This window comes from Poromitra crassiceps (assembly GCF_964638095.1).
Source record: "Poromitra crassiceps genome assembly, chromosome: 8".
Taxonomy (NCBI): Eukaryota; Metazoa; Chordata; class Actinopteri; order Beryciformes; family Melamphaidae; genus Poromitra; species Poromitra crassiceps.
The window spans coordinates 28,821,582-28,839,272 of NC_139629.1; the positions used below are offsets into that span (position 1 = coordinate 28,821,582).

Here is a 17,691-nt window from a genome sequence, read left to right on the forward strand (position 1 = left end):
TTTCTTTACATTCTGTGTGTGTGTGTGTGTGTGTGTGTGTGTGTGTGTGTGTGTGTGTGTGTGTGAGAGAGAGAGCTTTGTAGTTATGAGATGAGAGTAGAGTAAGATGTTTGTGCACTATGAGACAAGGAGTGAAGGTGGGTGGGTCGGTGCTGCTGTTATCTAAGGATGCAGAGCTGCTGCCAACGCCTGCAGGCAGAGGGAAAGAGGGGCAGGTAGAAGATTACTAAATTCAATTTAGGCCAATGGAGGGGGCGGAGCTTTTATATAAGGTGCCGCTGAGCCTTTCCCCCCGTTTTCCTCTGACATATACTACACGAGCACGCACGTACACACGCAAGAGCATGCACACACACTCATTCACACACGAGCACGCACGTACACACGCAAGAGCACGCACGCACACTCATTCACACACGAGCACGCACGCACACACACACACGCACGCACGCACGCACACACACACACACGCACGTACACACGCAAGAGCACGCACGCACACTCATTCACACACGAGCACGCACGCACACACACGCACGCACGCACGAGCACACACACACACACACACACGCACGCACACACACACACACACACACAAGCACGCACGCACACACGAGCACACGCACACACACACACGCACGCACGAGCACACACACACACACACACACACGCACGCACACACACACACGCACGCACAAGCACGCACGCACACACGAGCAGACGCACACACACACACGCACGCACGCACGAGCACACACACACACGCACGCACGAGCACGCACACACGCACGCACGCACGAGCACACACACACACACGCACGCACGCACGAGCACACACACACACACGCACGCACGAGCACACACACACACGCACGCACGAGCACGCACACACGCACGCACAAGCACGCACGAGCACACGCACACACACACACACACACACACAAAGGCAGACATCCAGTGTCTTTTGTTGTGATCAGGGCCGTAGCCAGGGTTCCGAAATAGGGGAGGTCCAGCAAGGGGAGGCGGATTCGGCGGCGCCCGTTAAAAAAATTGAGGTTTTTTTCCCCCCTTTTTAAGCCATATTTAGAGTAATATATCATTTTAAATCAACATTAGGATTATACTGTTGTGATGTCATTATTCAGCGTTTGAAGCTCAATTTGGGCCGTTTGAAGCCCAATTTGGGCCGTTTGAAGCCAGATTTGGGCCGTTTGAAGCCCTATTTGGGTCGTTTAAAGCCATATTTGGGCCGTTTGAAGCCTGATTTGGGCCGTTTGAAGCCCAATTTGGGCCAAGTCCAATTTTACAATGAGATGCACCCACTTTAAACCTGAATAAAGTAATAAAACCACTAGTAAACCAGTAGGCGGCGCCTGGCCTGCTGTTCAGTGAGTGGCCTGGCCTGGCCTGCAAAAAAAAAAAAAAAAAAAAAAAAAAATTTTTTTTTTTTTTTGGCAGGCTGAAATATTAGGGGAGGTCCGGACCTCCCCGTCCTCATAGCTAGCTACGGCCCTTGTGATCCCCATTTGTCCTCACTTCAGGAGCAAGCAAGGCTCCACATGCTGCTATTAATACACTCCTCATTGTCATGAGTGTGTGTGTGTGTGTGTGTGTGTGTGTGTGTGTGTGTGTGCGCGTGTGCGTGTGCGTGCGTGCGTGTGTGTAGGTGTGTGTGTGTGTGTTTGGGATGGGGAGAAAGTCCATGCCTGGGGTAAAAAAAAGAAAAGAAAGAGAGAAGAAGAAGCCATATTTACAACATACTGTATCAGCAGAACATCCACCACAACATCTGCGCGGAGATGAACCAGCAATCCAGGGAAGAGGGCATGAAATGAGACCACCGAGACAGTGAAGAGGTGAAAATAGACACCTCCCCGTGGGGGCTTTGGCCTGCGTTTTCACCATCACTCTGCCCATCCTCAGAGGCCCCTTTCACACACGAGCCACCACCACCACCACCACCACCACCACCACCACCACCACCACCACCACCACCACCACCACCACCACCACGTGCTGAATGAAAAGCTTTTCATTTCTCTAAATCCAAATGGTAAAAAGCACTGAGCCCATCAGTGAGGAACGTTCATCTCACGCTCATTAGTCCCCGTTATCATTCATATTGATTCATCTGACGCTCATTAGACTTCTGTTATCATTCATATCTCTTTCCTTGATCGTGGCGGGAGATCTGCATTGTTGCTGCTTCCTTTCAGGGCACATGCACCTCGAGTTTAAGGACTGCAAGTTTTGGAACCACTTCATCAACCGCAGGAGCGCTTTTAATGAGCCCATCTTTTAAAACTCTATCTCGGCCTGATCGCTGAAAATGACGACTTCAATAGAGGTAAGGCCAGGAGAATTTGATGATGCTCACATTATTAAACGAATGGCTGAATTGGTATCTAGAATGTGAAGCCCCGCTCATTGAGCTCCCTCGGTGGCGTACATGTACGCGATTACCGGCTCCTCAGAACGGACGAGGTAAACGGAGAGGCAGCGGCGAATGAAAGTGTTCTCCTAAATGGTTTTCAGAAGAATGGCTGTCAAGTGGAACGGGACTTGGTGGGGAAATGAGCCATGGGGAGATGCAGACGCAGGGCGGTGGCTGGCTGTGTGACATGCTCCTCTCTTCAAAGCCGTCTGCAGGGGAGGAAGTGTAGAGACACAACTATCTCATAGAGACAGGGAGTGCTTCAGGAAAGAGCAGAGAGAGTGAATTGGCATTTTCTCTCTTTTCTTCTCTGTCACACACAAGGAGGCAATCACCACCCCCGGCTGACACGCATTTTTCCTCCTGTTCTGTGAACGTGCCATGAAAGCTTTTTCCATCCACCCACAGTCCCTTTTCCCGCTTCCCTTGTTTAACCCATTGATACCTGATGCAGCATTTGTGTGTGTATCCCTTTAAGACCGCGAACCGCGTAAGGGATACACACACAAATGAGGGATATACATGCAAATGCTGCATCAGGTATGAATGGGTTAAAGGCTGCGTGGCTTCATTTCAATTCAACCTTGTAAACCGCTGTATAGAGAGAACACCCTGATTCAGCGCAATTGTGACCAATTATTTTCAAACAAACTAGAGAGCATCTTGCAGAGATCATACCAGCCGTGATGCCCCCGATTTAAAACAAACGTGGGCCAGGGGTGTGAAGTTTGATTTATTTATGTGTGTGCGTGTGTGTGTGTGTGTGTGTGTGTGTGTGTGTGTGTGTGTGTGTGTGTGTGTGTGTGTGTAGGGGGGGTGGGGAATGAGGGTTTGGCCTTAATTTTGATGTCAACTACACACGTGTAAAGTTTTGTGTCTGCATCGGTTTTGACGCTATTGCGCTGACAAGATCTGTCCACAGACAGACATGTAAACACACACACACACACACACACACACACACACACACACACACACACACACACACACACACACACACACACACACACACACGTAAATATAGGATTACAAGCTCATTGAAAATAATCTAAAAAAAGAAGGTAAACACAACATTAAACACTGTATTTGCCATTCCCTCTCTTTTTCTATTCCGCAGAAGGTATGAGGCCTCAGCATGGAGCAGAAGGTATGAGGCCTCAGCATGGAGCAGAAGGTATGAGGCCTCAGCATGGAGCAGAAGGTATGAGGCCTCAGCATGGAGCAGAAGGTATGAGGCCTCAGCATGGAGCAGAAGGTCTGATGCCTCAGCATGGAGCAGAAGGTATGAGGCCTCAGCATGGAGCAGAAGGTATGAGGCCTCAGCATGGAGCAGAAGGTATGAGGCCTCAGCATGGAGCAGAAGGTATGATGCCTCAGCATGGAGCAGAAGGTCTGATGCCTCAGCATGGAGCAGAAGGTCTGATGCCTCAGCATGGAGCAGAAGGTATGAGGCCTCAGCATGGAGCAGAAGGTATGAGGCCTCAGCATGGAGCAGAAGGTATGATGCCTCAGCATGGAGCAGAAGGTATGATGCCTCAGCATGGAGCAGAAGGTATGATACCTCAGCATGGAGCAGACTGATCTGTATTCATGTCTCAGAGTGGTGCTGTCATTACACATGCCGGCATGTCAAGGATTCAACTAAGGGAGGTCATGCATTCATTATACAAAATAAAATAAAATAAACGCTTTTTATGTAATTTCCACCACAAAAAAAAATCAATGATCATTTTGTGGAATTTTATTACCAGCGAGAACACATTTTTCAAAGTGTGACCATCCCTTTCATTCAGACAATTTCCTCACACAATACGCTCCATTAGGAAGGAGAAGAGGTGTCAGTGATTTATGCCTGAGAGATGACAGAAATGTGGCACTAAAAGCAGCTTCACCAAAAGTGTGATTTCATGGAATTATGGGGAGAATAAGTGACACAGATCAGTGTCCAATCCATCAAGATGATCTTTACACTTATGATGCCATGGCTACTACCAATGCACCATGTACTTTCTTTAACCCATTGATACCCCGATGCAGCATTTGCGTGTATATCCCTCATTTGTGTGTGTATCCCTTTAAGACCGCAAACCGCGTCTTAAAGGGATACACACACAAATGCTGCATCAGGTATCAATGGGTTAAACATTTATTTCATCTGAAAACAAAATCAATTGTTTACTACCTATATGGTTCAATTCATAACGCATTATCGGCTCATGAGAGGTGAATCTATAGAGTATATTTGACAACAACAAAATTGCAGGGCTGGAATGGACTGGTTTATAAAAGGAGCATGGGAGGTTTATTTTGAAGTCTCTTGCTCCATCTCTGAGAACTTGGGAGGCTTTCTTTGCATTATTGCAGCGTGTTTTGTAGCCTTCCAATAATACAGATTGTGTAGTCGGGTATTGAGCACAAGCGTTCTTCGAAAAGATCTCACTGTGTATTTTATTGCACGATATTTCCCCATTGTGCTTTTTTTCTTCTAACCTGGATTTGAACCCTTTCCTCCGAGCTCACTGCCTGGTGCTGCTCAACGGAGGTCAGTGCTGCCTGACTATCAAGAGGACAGAAAAACTGATTTTCATGAAGCCTCATGGAGCCGAGGAAGAGTCACTTATGGATCCGGAGCCGACTCAAGCCTCACAAACAAGCAATTGGCCGTAATTGGTGGTTTGCGCTGTGCGCTCTGTGTCTCCTGCATGCGAGCATAACCAAGTCGTTACACAGCGCTTCCATGCCTCGCCAGGGGGGTCAGATGCAGTGATATTTGGAATTGGTTCATCACCAGCCAAACCCTAACCCACAACAAAGATTTTTACCCGCATTTGACGGGTTGGCGGGTGTTAATTTCAAGCCCTGTATCGCAGAATCGATGTATTGTGATAGCATCGTTATCGTGCGCAACGGTATCGTGAGTTGCAAAGTGCCTTTTTTTGGTGTCATGGAAATGGCCACCCTAGTCATGGGGTTGTTTTAAATACAGACATTTTAATATCCCTGTGGTATATATTTATTCCAGGACATATATTTATTTAATTATTTGCTATTTGCCTTGCTCAAGGCACTCTCAATGCACGCTCAAGCCATCATTCAGGATTCAGTTCTATTTTCCAAGCGTGAAACGTGAAGCGTGAAGCTGCCAGGCATGAACTCAATGGAAGTTGTGGGCGGGTTCAAGGAGCGCCGAGCGAGGCGCTGAGGAAAAGAGAAGGCTTCTTGTGTGAACGGTTAAGCGTCAGCTCAGCTCGAGCCTGCCTCAAGCTTCAGTTCTGCTTATGTTAAGCGCCAGGTGTGAACAAAGGCTTACCGGTGAGGGTCTTCACAAAGAATTGCATGAACTCAACTTTGCATCACTGATGACAGCATAATTGCTCGAGTGACCAGGCTCAAGTGACATCACTGATGATGTCATAACAATGATTAACTGATGATGTCATATACGATGATGTCACAATGTCTATGACATGTCCTCACAAAGTCTATTACATCATCTGGGACATCACAATTGCCTCGAGTGTAACCAAAAACGTGACCAAAATTGCAGAACCCACTTCCTCCCTTCTATATTTAGTGCTTCTTGTCTCAGTGGACACTTGTGTCTGGCTTGGAATCCATACAAATCTATAGAACTCCCTATTCCCTTGATGTCTAGTCACTAGACTAGACACAGGTGTTGTTGGCTAATCAAGTGATATTGTCTCAACCTTTTATACTGCAGTGCTGCATTCACTCACCTGTTGAAATAAGCTTTGAGTCAGCACAGATTTGAGTGTGCAAATGTTGCTTTTTCACTCATTTTGATACTGTCAAGTTCCACCACCTCAGCAAAGTCTGAGCTGAAGACTAAAGTAAGATTGAGGGAAGCTTAATTCGAGAGCCTTAATTGACATACTTAGACACGTACGTCACACAGGCTGTAGCTGTAGTGCAGGTGACGCCATCTTTTTGTTTTCAACTTTCACGTATTATCATCAGACAATTCTGATTGCTTGTAAGGAATCATCTCTTAATTTAGTAAATGCCTTCCTGTACATCCTACATCGCATGTACTGTATTTTCTCATTTATATAGAATTATTGTAGCCATTGAGAGTTTAAAATGCTGGATTTGGAACACAGTTCTTCCCCGCCCCGTTAAACTTACTGTACACGGCTAAATCTCACTTCAACCGTATTTACATTACATGTACTGCAAGACATCTGCTAGAACATTAGAACAGATGATTTGTGGGTGTAAATCTCCTTTAAAATGAGTCCATGAAACTGTGGAAGTCAAATAGCACATCACTATCATGTCTTTTGGGACTGCCCTGTTATCATGGGTTATTGGAAACAGATTCACGAAGCTATACAGGATGTTTTCGAATGTGTAATACCCCTAGATAGTAAAACAATGTATTTCGGTATATCGGAAGACTGGTTGAAAGAAGACAGATATTTGATTAATATATTGCTGGTAGCTGGTAAAAAAGCTCTCACCAGGAAGTGGTTATCACAGGAAAGCCCTAAAGTGAAAGAATGGATGAATATTACGATGGATATATATAAGATGGAAAGACTAACTGCTGTTATTAATCATAAAGTAGAACAATTTACCTCAAGATGGGAATGCTGGGTTCAATATATAACACCCATTAGGCCAGATTTTATTTTTTTAGATCCAAGATGAATGTATAATGAAAAGTCGACTCCCTGCTCTATGTTTTTTTGTTTTTGTTTTTGTTTGTTTGTTTTGTTGCTGCTGTTGCAGCTGTTGTGGTTTTGTCTTTTCTTTTATCTGTTTATAAAAAATAAAATAAAAATCTATGGCAGTACATATCTACAATGTATACAATGTAAGAATGTATAATAATCTGTCAATAAAAAGTAAAAAAAAAAGAAAAGAAAAATGAGTCCATGATTTTCATCGGTTTCTATCCCCTTGTATTATATCATTGTGCTTCCCCCAGGCCACATATTCCACAAACTAAATGATGGACAGGCACTGTTGTAGACTATACGGTGTGGGGGGTTGGGAGGGGAGGGGGGAGAGCCCGAAGCAGAAACATGAAGGAGAGTTCTGTCGCATTGCTGGGCTTTGACACCAGAACATTCTCTGCTGGCCTTGATGCTGCCTTAGTGGATCCCAGACACAGCAGGGACCATGTGTTGCGGTGGCTGTTCCTCGGCGTTGCCATCATCCACTGGGGACTGCCTGGCACCGCACGCGCCATAATGAAAGGCAGGACCAGCCGCACCGGCAAGATGGCGCTTCCATCAAACTCAAGCGGGCCGACGCCAGCTTCTCAATTATTAAAGGCATGAAATGAGCAAAGGACCAAACTCCTGCAGAGTCTGACTCCCATCAGTGGTTTGAAGGGACGGGAAGATTGTTTTTGAGATGATCAGATTTGGGTCATAAACAGAGAGACACTGCGTTGAAGAGAATTGCTAGAGAAAATATTGATGTTATAGAGTGTTTGATTCACTCTCTTCTAAACTGATTGTGTTACGTAGCTAGGTTAGCCTGCAGTCAAACTGAGAGTGCTTGGCAGATGCAGACCTAAATGAATAAAGCAGTCACAGGATTGTACCTACACCCTGATAGCCCACGCATGAATTTAGTCACTTTCAAAATCCAGATCTCTATACTGTTTTTAATGATCATGCAAACTCACTTTGAGTCATAACAAATTCCACCAATCAATACAATACATATATATATATATATATATATATATATATATATATATATATATATATATATATGTGTGTGCGCATCTGTTGGAGGAAGCATGGTGCTAGTCTACGGCTCTCCCCAGATCGGCAGAGGGTGGAGCAGCGACCGGGGCAGCACAGGGAAAAATTGCCCACGTACAATTGGGGAGAAAATGTGGGTGGAAATTCCGGGGAAAAAAAGTAACTTTGTAGGTGGTACTGTATGACTGTATGACTGTATGACTGTTGTCATACGCAACAATTGCACCGATTTAGAAATGGCTAAGCTGTTATTTTCGGGCACTACACAGTGTCTAGAGAGTTTACCAAGAATCGTGCAAAAAAATAAAACCTCAGTGGCAGTACTTGGGGAGAAAACATGTTGATGAGAGAGGTCACAGGAGCATGACTAGTTCAAGCCAACAGGCCGGGTACAAGTATGCAACAGCTCAGTGCAACAGCAGTGTGTAGAGAGGGGCTTCGTACAACAGAGAACTCATCAAACCTCCAAGTGCATGGGCTACAGTAGGAGAAGACCATGCTGGGTTCCACTCCTGTCAGCTATGAATAGTTCCCTATCTGCCTCAGCCGCCTCAACATTTCTTCCAAGTATTCAGTTTTTTTTTCTTGGGAGTGTTTCCTTGTCTGCAGGCTCGGGTGCTGGGTTAGACTGAATCACTAGATTGTGTTTTATATAAGTTTGTTTGGTTAGATCGAGCTAGACAAAGTCCTCTGAGACATGCTGGAGATTTAGGGCTATACAATATATACATATACTGTACAAGGAAGTTGAACTTAGTCCCAGGAGCATCATTTGAACATGATGTTGTTACTGACAGCTGTATCCCTTCACACAGTGTACTGTGTGTAACCATGGATACTTCTAACAGGATACTGTGCTCAAAGTGCTTCTTAGGGCTGGATCAAAAATTATATCTCGATATGTTTAGACTGAATGGCGATACATACGATATACAGTACAGTATCTTGGTATTTTCTGTGAAATGGGCTAGATGTTCAGTTGTAACTTGGTGCTTTCACAAAATATTAAGACGACAAGATTTTTGAGTGGCTAAAGGCAAATACAACAGCTACAACAGTCTGGTAAGTTCAGAAAATGACATCAATTTAGTGTAATGTAGCCTTTAAAACCATGATTTTTTTTGGGTGCCATATCACGATATTACCTTTATTTATACAGGGGGAGTCTCACTGAGAGCAATGCTCTCTTTTTCAGGAGCGCCCTGTTCACATTCACACACACATTCATACCTGGAAGCTGACCAGTAGGAGCGGTTAGGGGTTAAGGGCACCTCGGTGGTGGTAATGAGGGAGGGGCAAGCGCTGCCTTTTCACTTTCCACACCCAGATTTATCCTGCCGGTCCCGGGGATTGAACCGACGACCTTCCGGTCACAAGCTCGCTTCTCTAACCATTGGGCCACCACTGCCCCGTACGATATGCATATTACGGTATATATATATTACGATATGCAAAAATCTAAGATGATATCTAGTCTCATGTCACAGCATCAATATAATATTGATATATTGCCCAGCCCTACCAGGAACATGGCTTTGTACTCCAGTGGCCTGCACTGTACTGTAGAATAAACTGACCTAGTCACTCACATACTATCAATCAAATGACCTTCATTGTGCAGTAGTGATGACTGATCCAAAAGAGAACATCATTCCATATATAATCCCTTGTTAACCCTGCTGGGTACTTTCTTTTGACCTGTTCAGACTTTGTCAGTTCATTCTCACTGGAGCTGTACATGAGTGAGGAGTAGTAGTGGAACGGATAATATACAAATTAAACTGAACTGTGCTAAGATATCGAGAGCAAAAAACAGTACTGTAGGCCTCCTGAAATTCAATATATTACAGGTTTTAATTAGTTCCAGTATTTAAGGACATAGAATATTGATAAAGTGCAAAAACCATTAGTTATGCTCTCTGACAAATAGGAGCTTAGGCCAGAAGTAGAATTTTAATGCTGGCTATAGGTGTTTACTTCTTCCATAATATAGCTAACAAAGACAGAGGCATACAAAATAGGAGAGCATTGTGACATTTGACATTGTGTCATGGATTTTTTCCCCCACAGCTCAAAAAACGCCTGGTGCTTAAGATCAATTGCTGGAGCTGCACCATGTAGACCGAGGCAACTGAACACTGATTGACCCCAATTAAAACACTGATTTAAATGGGAGTTAACAGATTAGAAGGCGAATGGCAAAACAATTTGAGGTGATCTTACACCTTATTTATTTCACTGTCATTTCTGTTCAGTGCTTTTGGCACGTCATGAATTTAGTCTGCAAACAGAAGGTTTCAATTAACCACCTACGGTACCATATTATATAGAGCAAGCATTTTACAGATTCTTAGTTTAGGTTTCCTCTGATCTCATTTTCCCTCCAGTTAAGCTTTCTAAACAGATTACCCCAACACAGATTGCAACACACCCCCACACACACACACACACACACACACACACACACACACACACACACACACACACACACACACACACCTGACAATACCCTCAAAGCACTACAGTACATGCACATGAATGTGAACACACAAGCAAGCAAGCACACACACACACACACACACACACGCACAAACACAACACGCACAACCGAACGAACACAACCTACAATTGTGAGTTGTCAGGCGGGTGATTGTAATTGCTATATAAAGATACTCTTTATCACAGCAGGGGGATCCTGCATTTAAGTCATATCATACGCTTTAGGATTACCCGTGTTGCCTCGCCTCTGTACAGATTAGATTACCTTTAATCTCCCCAAACAACTAAGGAACTGTACAGTGTTCCCAAAATCCTCAATTTAGCCCTACTACATGCAACTCCTCTCACTCTGTTATCCAATTTTGGGTGCATTAATGAATTGATGCTGTGCACAAATTGATGTTGTCTTACAAGAACCTGAAGGGAGGTCTTCCTACTGTAGGTTAGTAGAAGAGACACGCTTGGATTAGTAAAAAAATTATTCCAGCTAATATTAAATGTTCTATAGACACTCCACACAAAGCTTCAGTATCCATGTCTGTACAGGCACACCTGCATGCACATGAATGGGAGCGCGCACACGCACGCGCGCGCGCGCGCACACACACACACACACACACACACACACACACACACACACACACACACACACACACACACACACACACACACACACACACACACACACACACACACACACACACACACACGTCACACATCTGACGATAACCGCAAAGCATTGTGGGCCATGCCATGCTGCTGTGAAGAGTGATATGTGAGATGCATATAAAATGGCACAATTATTCCGGCTCTCTTGAGGTTTATCATCGACAGCTTTTGCAAAAATGAAAAATGTAGCTTTGAAAAAAAGGAGAATATATCATAATGAATACACAAAATAATTAGATAAATATTATGATGCAAAACAGAGAAACGTTAATTGAATAATTGCTCTTGAACGTGTAAATAAAGCCATATAAATTAACCACAGAGTATACAGAAAATTCAGTAATACGTCAGTGTAATAATGTTGTCCCCTGAAGCAAAGTTATGAACCGTTGCTCCTGGTATCAACAGTGAATTCTATTTTCCAATCTGTGGTTTAATTTCAGAGTAAACCCTGGATAATTGGAAACTCCTAAGATTTGAAGTCAAGCATGTTATAAACCAAGAGACAAGGGTGCTTAACTCTGATTCAAAAGTCTCTGTGGACGGCGCATGCTTGATAAAGGATTTACCTCTCTCTCTCTCCTTTGTGTTTTGATTAGACTTTAGTATTTTTAGGCAGATGCGATGATGGGTCATACCTCACACTCCCTGGAGCCAGAGATTGTGCAAGTGCAGGAGCCTGTGCCGTTGCCGAGCACCTCCATTGGCTCCGGGGCAGCAGCAGGGTTGTAGCTCATGTAATACTCTTGGAGCTGCGAGCTCAGGTTCTGCTCGGGCTCCGGACTCTTTTTGCGTCGCTTGCGCCCCACCATGGACCTCTGCTGCAGCAACCGGGCCGCGTCCGGGTAGCGCCGCCACATCACATAGACGATGGTCAGGATGAGGGACATGGTGAAGAAGAGCGCCACGCTGCCCACCACCACTTTGTGAAGAGTCATGTGCTCCATCTCCGGGGCCGGCGTGACCGACGGGCTGCTGGGCGTGGGTGGGGAGCGTGGAGCAGGGTCTCTGGGGCCTGCAGGGACAGCGGGGTAAGGAAGGGGCTGGGGTCTGTATGGGGGGAAAGGACCCACGGTGGTGGTTGATAACAGCGATGGAGAGCCAAAGGTTGGGTCAGGGGTCGCTTCAGAAATGAGCTCTGGCGTCGGTGAGGATGTTTCAGTCTGAAAGTAATCAGATTCCTCACAAATACCATGGTTCCTTGTGGCTTCCATGATCTTCTCTCCTTGAAGACGCTTTGGGCTGCTGCAGATCATAGTGGTGTCTTTACTGCCCCGGAAATTCCTCAGCCAGGCCACGAGTGGGCATATGCCCAGTCCACAGTCCCACATGTTCCCAGCCAGGCTGATGGAGGTCAATGAGATCCATGCTGACACAGCCTCCTGAGACACATTGGAGAGCTTGTTGGATTCCAGGTTCAGGATCTGAAGGTTAGGCAGGCAGTGAAACACAGCTGGGTCCAGGGTCTGGATTTCATTTCCAGACAGATCCAATTTCTGCAATGTGTACCAAGTCCATGGAAGGCCCTGGTTTACAACCCGGATGCGGTTCCACTGCAGGTAGAGAGACCTCAGGTTGGCCAAGCGTGGAAACAGAAAAAAGTTGATCCTTGAGAACTGGTTGTGCTCCAGATGGAGCTCCATCAGCTTCTGCAGCCCCAGGAAGGTGGTACGTGTTAGAGCCTTGATTCGATTGTAACCCAGGTCCAGGAACTCCAAACTTCGACATTCCAGGAACGCTCGGATTGGGATGTTGGTGAGGCCATTTGAGCGTAGGTGTAGGTTCTGCAGCTTCCGTAGGCCATGAAACTGACCTGGCTGCAGCACTTCCAATTTGTTGTAGGACAAGTCCAGACTGCGAAGGTTGGGAATCCCATGGAATGTTGCGTTGTGCAGGGATGTGATCTTGTTAGAACTCAATATTAGCTCTTTCAGCCTGCGGACTCCCTGGAACGCTCGGCTGTCCAGGGCAGAGATCTGATTGTGGTCCAGGTATATCCAGAGGAGCTGGTTGAGATGAGCAAATTGATACGGGAGCAGGGTGTGCAGCTCATTGTAGCGCATTGAGAGACCCTGGCAGCCCACTGAGATGTTTTCTGGGACATCTATGAAGCCAGCTGACTCACAATGGACAATCTTCCCCTCACAGCGGCAGCTGTTGGGGCAGGTACGCTCACCAAAGCTGAACAACAGGGGGGCCTGCAAGAGGAGGAGGAGAGGGAAGAGGAGATGTGCCAGTCGTCCATCACACAGCAATGGACCTATAGAAGGAGGAGAGAAAGAGAAAAAGAGAGGGAGAGAGAGAGAGAGAGAAAAGAAAAGAAAGAAATTAAAGTTCTGCTGTGAACACCAATTCAGAATACTGCAATTACATATTTGTATTACTTATTTGGATAAGAAGGAAATCCAGTCTCCTCTGTCAAACAAAAATGATTCACAACTATTGGAAGAGATTTGCAATATGAGGAATCATTTTAAGTTCTTACTCAAAGGCATACATACGGGAAGAGGTGAGAAGCTTAAATCATAAGAATGCCAAACTAACTGAAGAACTCAGAAACAAAGGTGATTTTTTTCTCTCACAAAGAATAGAAGATTACAATAAGGATATGATGAGCACTTGGTGCAGGTGAGGAAGAGCTTCAACAGATAGATAGATAGATAAGACCATCAGGGTATTCAAAGAATACATTGATCTCACTTCTACTTCAAGAAGAATTCACCGCCTCCAACATCTTCTCACCAATAACAACATCTGTCCTTCCACTCCACTTCAACATCTGTCCTTCCACTCCACTTCAACATCTGTCCTTCCACTCCACTTCTTATCATTGATCACTTTGAGGAGCTTCGCTCTATGACTCATGACAAAAGGGAGCTCTACCAATAGGCCTACCTATATGTGATCAGTCGGCTTGAAGGCCATGCAAAGACTGAGTGACAGTGTTTTTTCTTCTTTCTTTCCTGGCAGAGTGAAGGGGTAAATATACAGTATAGAAGCTATGTATTGTCTGCAGTGTCCACACAGTACTGAGTTAACATATAGAAGCTATGTATTGTCTGCAGTGTCCACACAGTACTGAGTTAACATATAGAAGCTATGTATTGTCTGCAGTGTCCACACAGTACTGAGTTAACATATAGAAGCTATGTATTGTCTGCAGTGTCCACACAGTACTGAGTTAACTAAGAACATTATTTCTGATTTGCTGCACCAGGATGAATGGTTAAGGCCTAAGAAAGATTTTGTGGAAAGCTACTGTATATTTCAAATGCATTTTTACCTCCCCTTACAAATCATGCACCTGGATGCTCTCGTGTTTTAGCTCTGCTTCAGCTAGTACATGTTCAGAGACGTTTATGACAGCTGTTTTGCTGTGAACGGCGACAGATTTGCAAATGAATCAACAACACAGAGGAACTAGTTGGGGGCCAGAACCGGCCCGCCAAAGGGTCCAATCCGGCTCACAGGATGACTTTGCAAAGTGTGAAATATGCACTGAGAAGTCTAATCGAATTTTTCAAGCTCGAGATTTCACACCTAAATATTGATGCACTTGTGAAGGTAAGGAGGTACCAGGTTTCAGGAAAATTATTTTCAATACCCTTGAATATAGAGAGGAATTGCACATTTGCCGTCAATTGTAATGCACAGTTACAGACAGTAGATTTGATATGATAGGCCTATGATAGCTGAGATAACCTTATGTGAAAACCTGTTCTCAAAAATGTATCTGTAGGACTAATGTTTAACACTGAAAGACTCAGGAAAATGTATCTGTAGGACTAATGTTTAACACTGAAAGACTCAGGAAAATGTATCTGTAGGACTAATGTTTAACACTGAAAGACTCAGGAAAATGTGGAGGTGTTGTTGTTTATTCATTTTCTTTGTCTGGACTGGCCCACTTGAGACCAAATGGGGTCCCATGTGGCCCGTGGAGTCAAATGAGTTTGACACCTCTGCTTCTAACACCTGCCTGACTATGATCCACTCTGTTGTTCCGTATAAGGATAAGAAACCAAATTGCTGCCATGGCTCTACTTGAGCTTTAAACAGAGTGTAGGAGAAAATGAAATTGGAAAAGTATTTTATGACATTCTGAAATACCTCATGAGATCATATCAGAAGGTGCTTAAAGGGATATAGTTCTGATTTTTTGGACGTGGGGTTGTATCAGCTACTTATCGATAGCCAGTGGCCTACACACAGTAGAATGCAGCCGGCGCGCTCCCAGTTAGGAGCAGCAGAGAGCAGCGACGGGGGAAGTTGAGCTCTCTGCTTCTGTGAACGGGCTCACAAGCAAAAATGCGATGTAGCCACCTAAAAGAAGGCCCACCGAAACAAATCAATGTCAGTGTACATGTATGCTATATTTTGACCATTTTCAGTGCTTTACTTTGCCCTCAAACAGAACAGAACTTTCATTTTGCAAATACATTCTCTCACAACTGTAACCGTGGAACTAGGTATTCCTATGCATAAGCAGTGCACTGTGCACTGTATTATGCTGCAGATCAGCTGTGGGGTCAGAAAGTGCTGCTAGCCAGACTGAAGTCAATCATCTCCATATTTGCAGTGACCATTTCTATGAAGAGGATCCTGTAAAAAACCATCACCAAAGAAGAAGGATAAACCCTTGCCGAACAACACTGCGGTACCCAACCCTCAGGTAAGATAGTGCTAAATACCTACAAACAAATGACTCGAGATACCACATCACCAATAAAGAAATGCTTACGTTTTTGTTCTCGCTCTCTGTTTCATTTCGCATAGCCGCCACCATCGGTGTATCGTGTGTGAGAAAGGGTAAATATAGACACTTTGGATAAAAGTGCTATATAAATGCAGTCCATTTACTCTGACTGCAGCTTATGCAATCGATGTACAGTGTGGGTATGTGTTAGAAATGTTGACTGCAGTGATATACAATACAATTATATGCAGATATACAAAATGAAACATTTCTCTACTGGTGACGTGGTAACATTTGTAGGTATTTAGCATTATCTTACCTGGGGGTTGTTCAGCAGTGCTGATGCTTCGTATTTGGCGGTGGTTTTACATAATCCTCTTTATAAAAATGGTCAGTGCAAAGTAAACAGCAGAGTAGTTTCATCCTTGCGGGTCGAGTGTCGTCTCTATTCAGTGCAAAGAGCCACGGCTATAAGACCCATATCATTCAGCAGAAGACGCTGATGACATCACAGCTATAAGACCCATATCATTCAGCAGGAGACGCTGATGACATCACAGCTATAAGACCCATATCATTCAGCAGGAGACGCTGATGACATCACAGCTATAAGACCCATATCATTCAGCAGGAGACGCTGATGACATCACAGCTATAAGACCCATATCATTCAGCAGGAGACGCTGATGACATCAATATGGTGATGGACACTTGTTTGTTTGAACAGCCCAGAAAAAAACACAAGCGTGCGTCATCTTTGAATATTGAAAGTTGATTTCAGTCTGGCTATCAGCCCACAGCTGATCTGCGGCGTGATACAGTGCACAGTGTGCTGCTTATGCGTAGGAATACAGTAGTTCCACAGTTGAGAAAGAATGTAGTGCCAAATGAAAGGGCTGTTTGAGGGCAAAGTAGCTTTGAATTTTTTCAAAATCATCATCATCATCAGTATATAAATGGGAGCTGGGGCTCTGTCTGTTTGTTGGTCGGTCTGTCTGTCCCACTGATGGCATCATCAGTGATGTCATAAATCCCACTGACATCATCAGTGATGTCATAAATCCCACTGATGACATAATCAGTGATGTCATAAATTCACTCACACACCCAAAGTCATGAGAGACGGGGAGAGAGAGCGGCGACAGGCGGCTCCATGATGCCATCTGTTTGTGACATCATCAGTGATGTCATAATTCAAGGATTGTGATGTTATCAGTGACATCACTTGGGCAAATTGTGATGTCATCGGTGATGTCACTTGAGCAATTGTGATGTCATCAGTGATGTAATAAATCCTTCCTGGCTGAGGCTACATATATAAGTGGTGGAAGATGCAAGTTGACACATCTGAAGCAATGGCTCTTCATGCAGGGCATGTTGACCGGCAGCTCTGTGATGCCGTCAGGGTAGGAGACCTGGACAAACTGAGGAGCCTGCTGCAGGAAGACCACTTCAGAAGGCTGATCAATGAGCAGTGTCTTTATGGGTGGACCCCTCTGGTGCTCGCAGCCTGGAGGGGTCATGCTGCCTGTGTGGACTACCTGATCACACGGGGAGCACAGGTAGACCTAGCTGATGCGAATAACTGCACGCCTCTCACCTGGGCCGTGTTCCACGGTCACCTGGACTGTGTCCGGATCCTCCTTAAAGCC

At 44.9% G+C, this 17,691-nt stretch overlaps 1 protein-coding gene across 1 annotated transcript in view; it reads right to left on the minus strand.

Moving 5' to 3' along the window:
• Window positions 1-17,691, minus strand: part of lrrtm4l1 (leucine rich repeat transmembrane neuronal 4 like 1) — a gene marked incomplete at both ends in the record, with an annotated part of 125,967 nt that overhangs the window by 19,956 nt on the left and 88,320 nt on the right. The window contains one exon of the mRNA XM_083641150.1: window positions 11,982-13,603. Within this exon, the coding sequence (XP_083497276.1) occupies window positions 11,982-13,603 (1,622 nt within the window). The remainder of the gene's footprint in view (window positions 1-11,981; window positions 13,604-17,691) is intronic.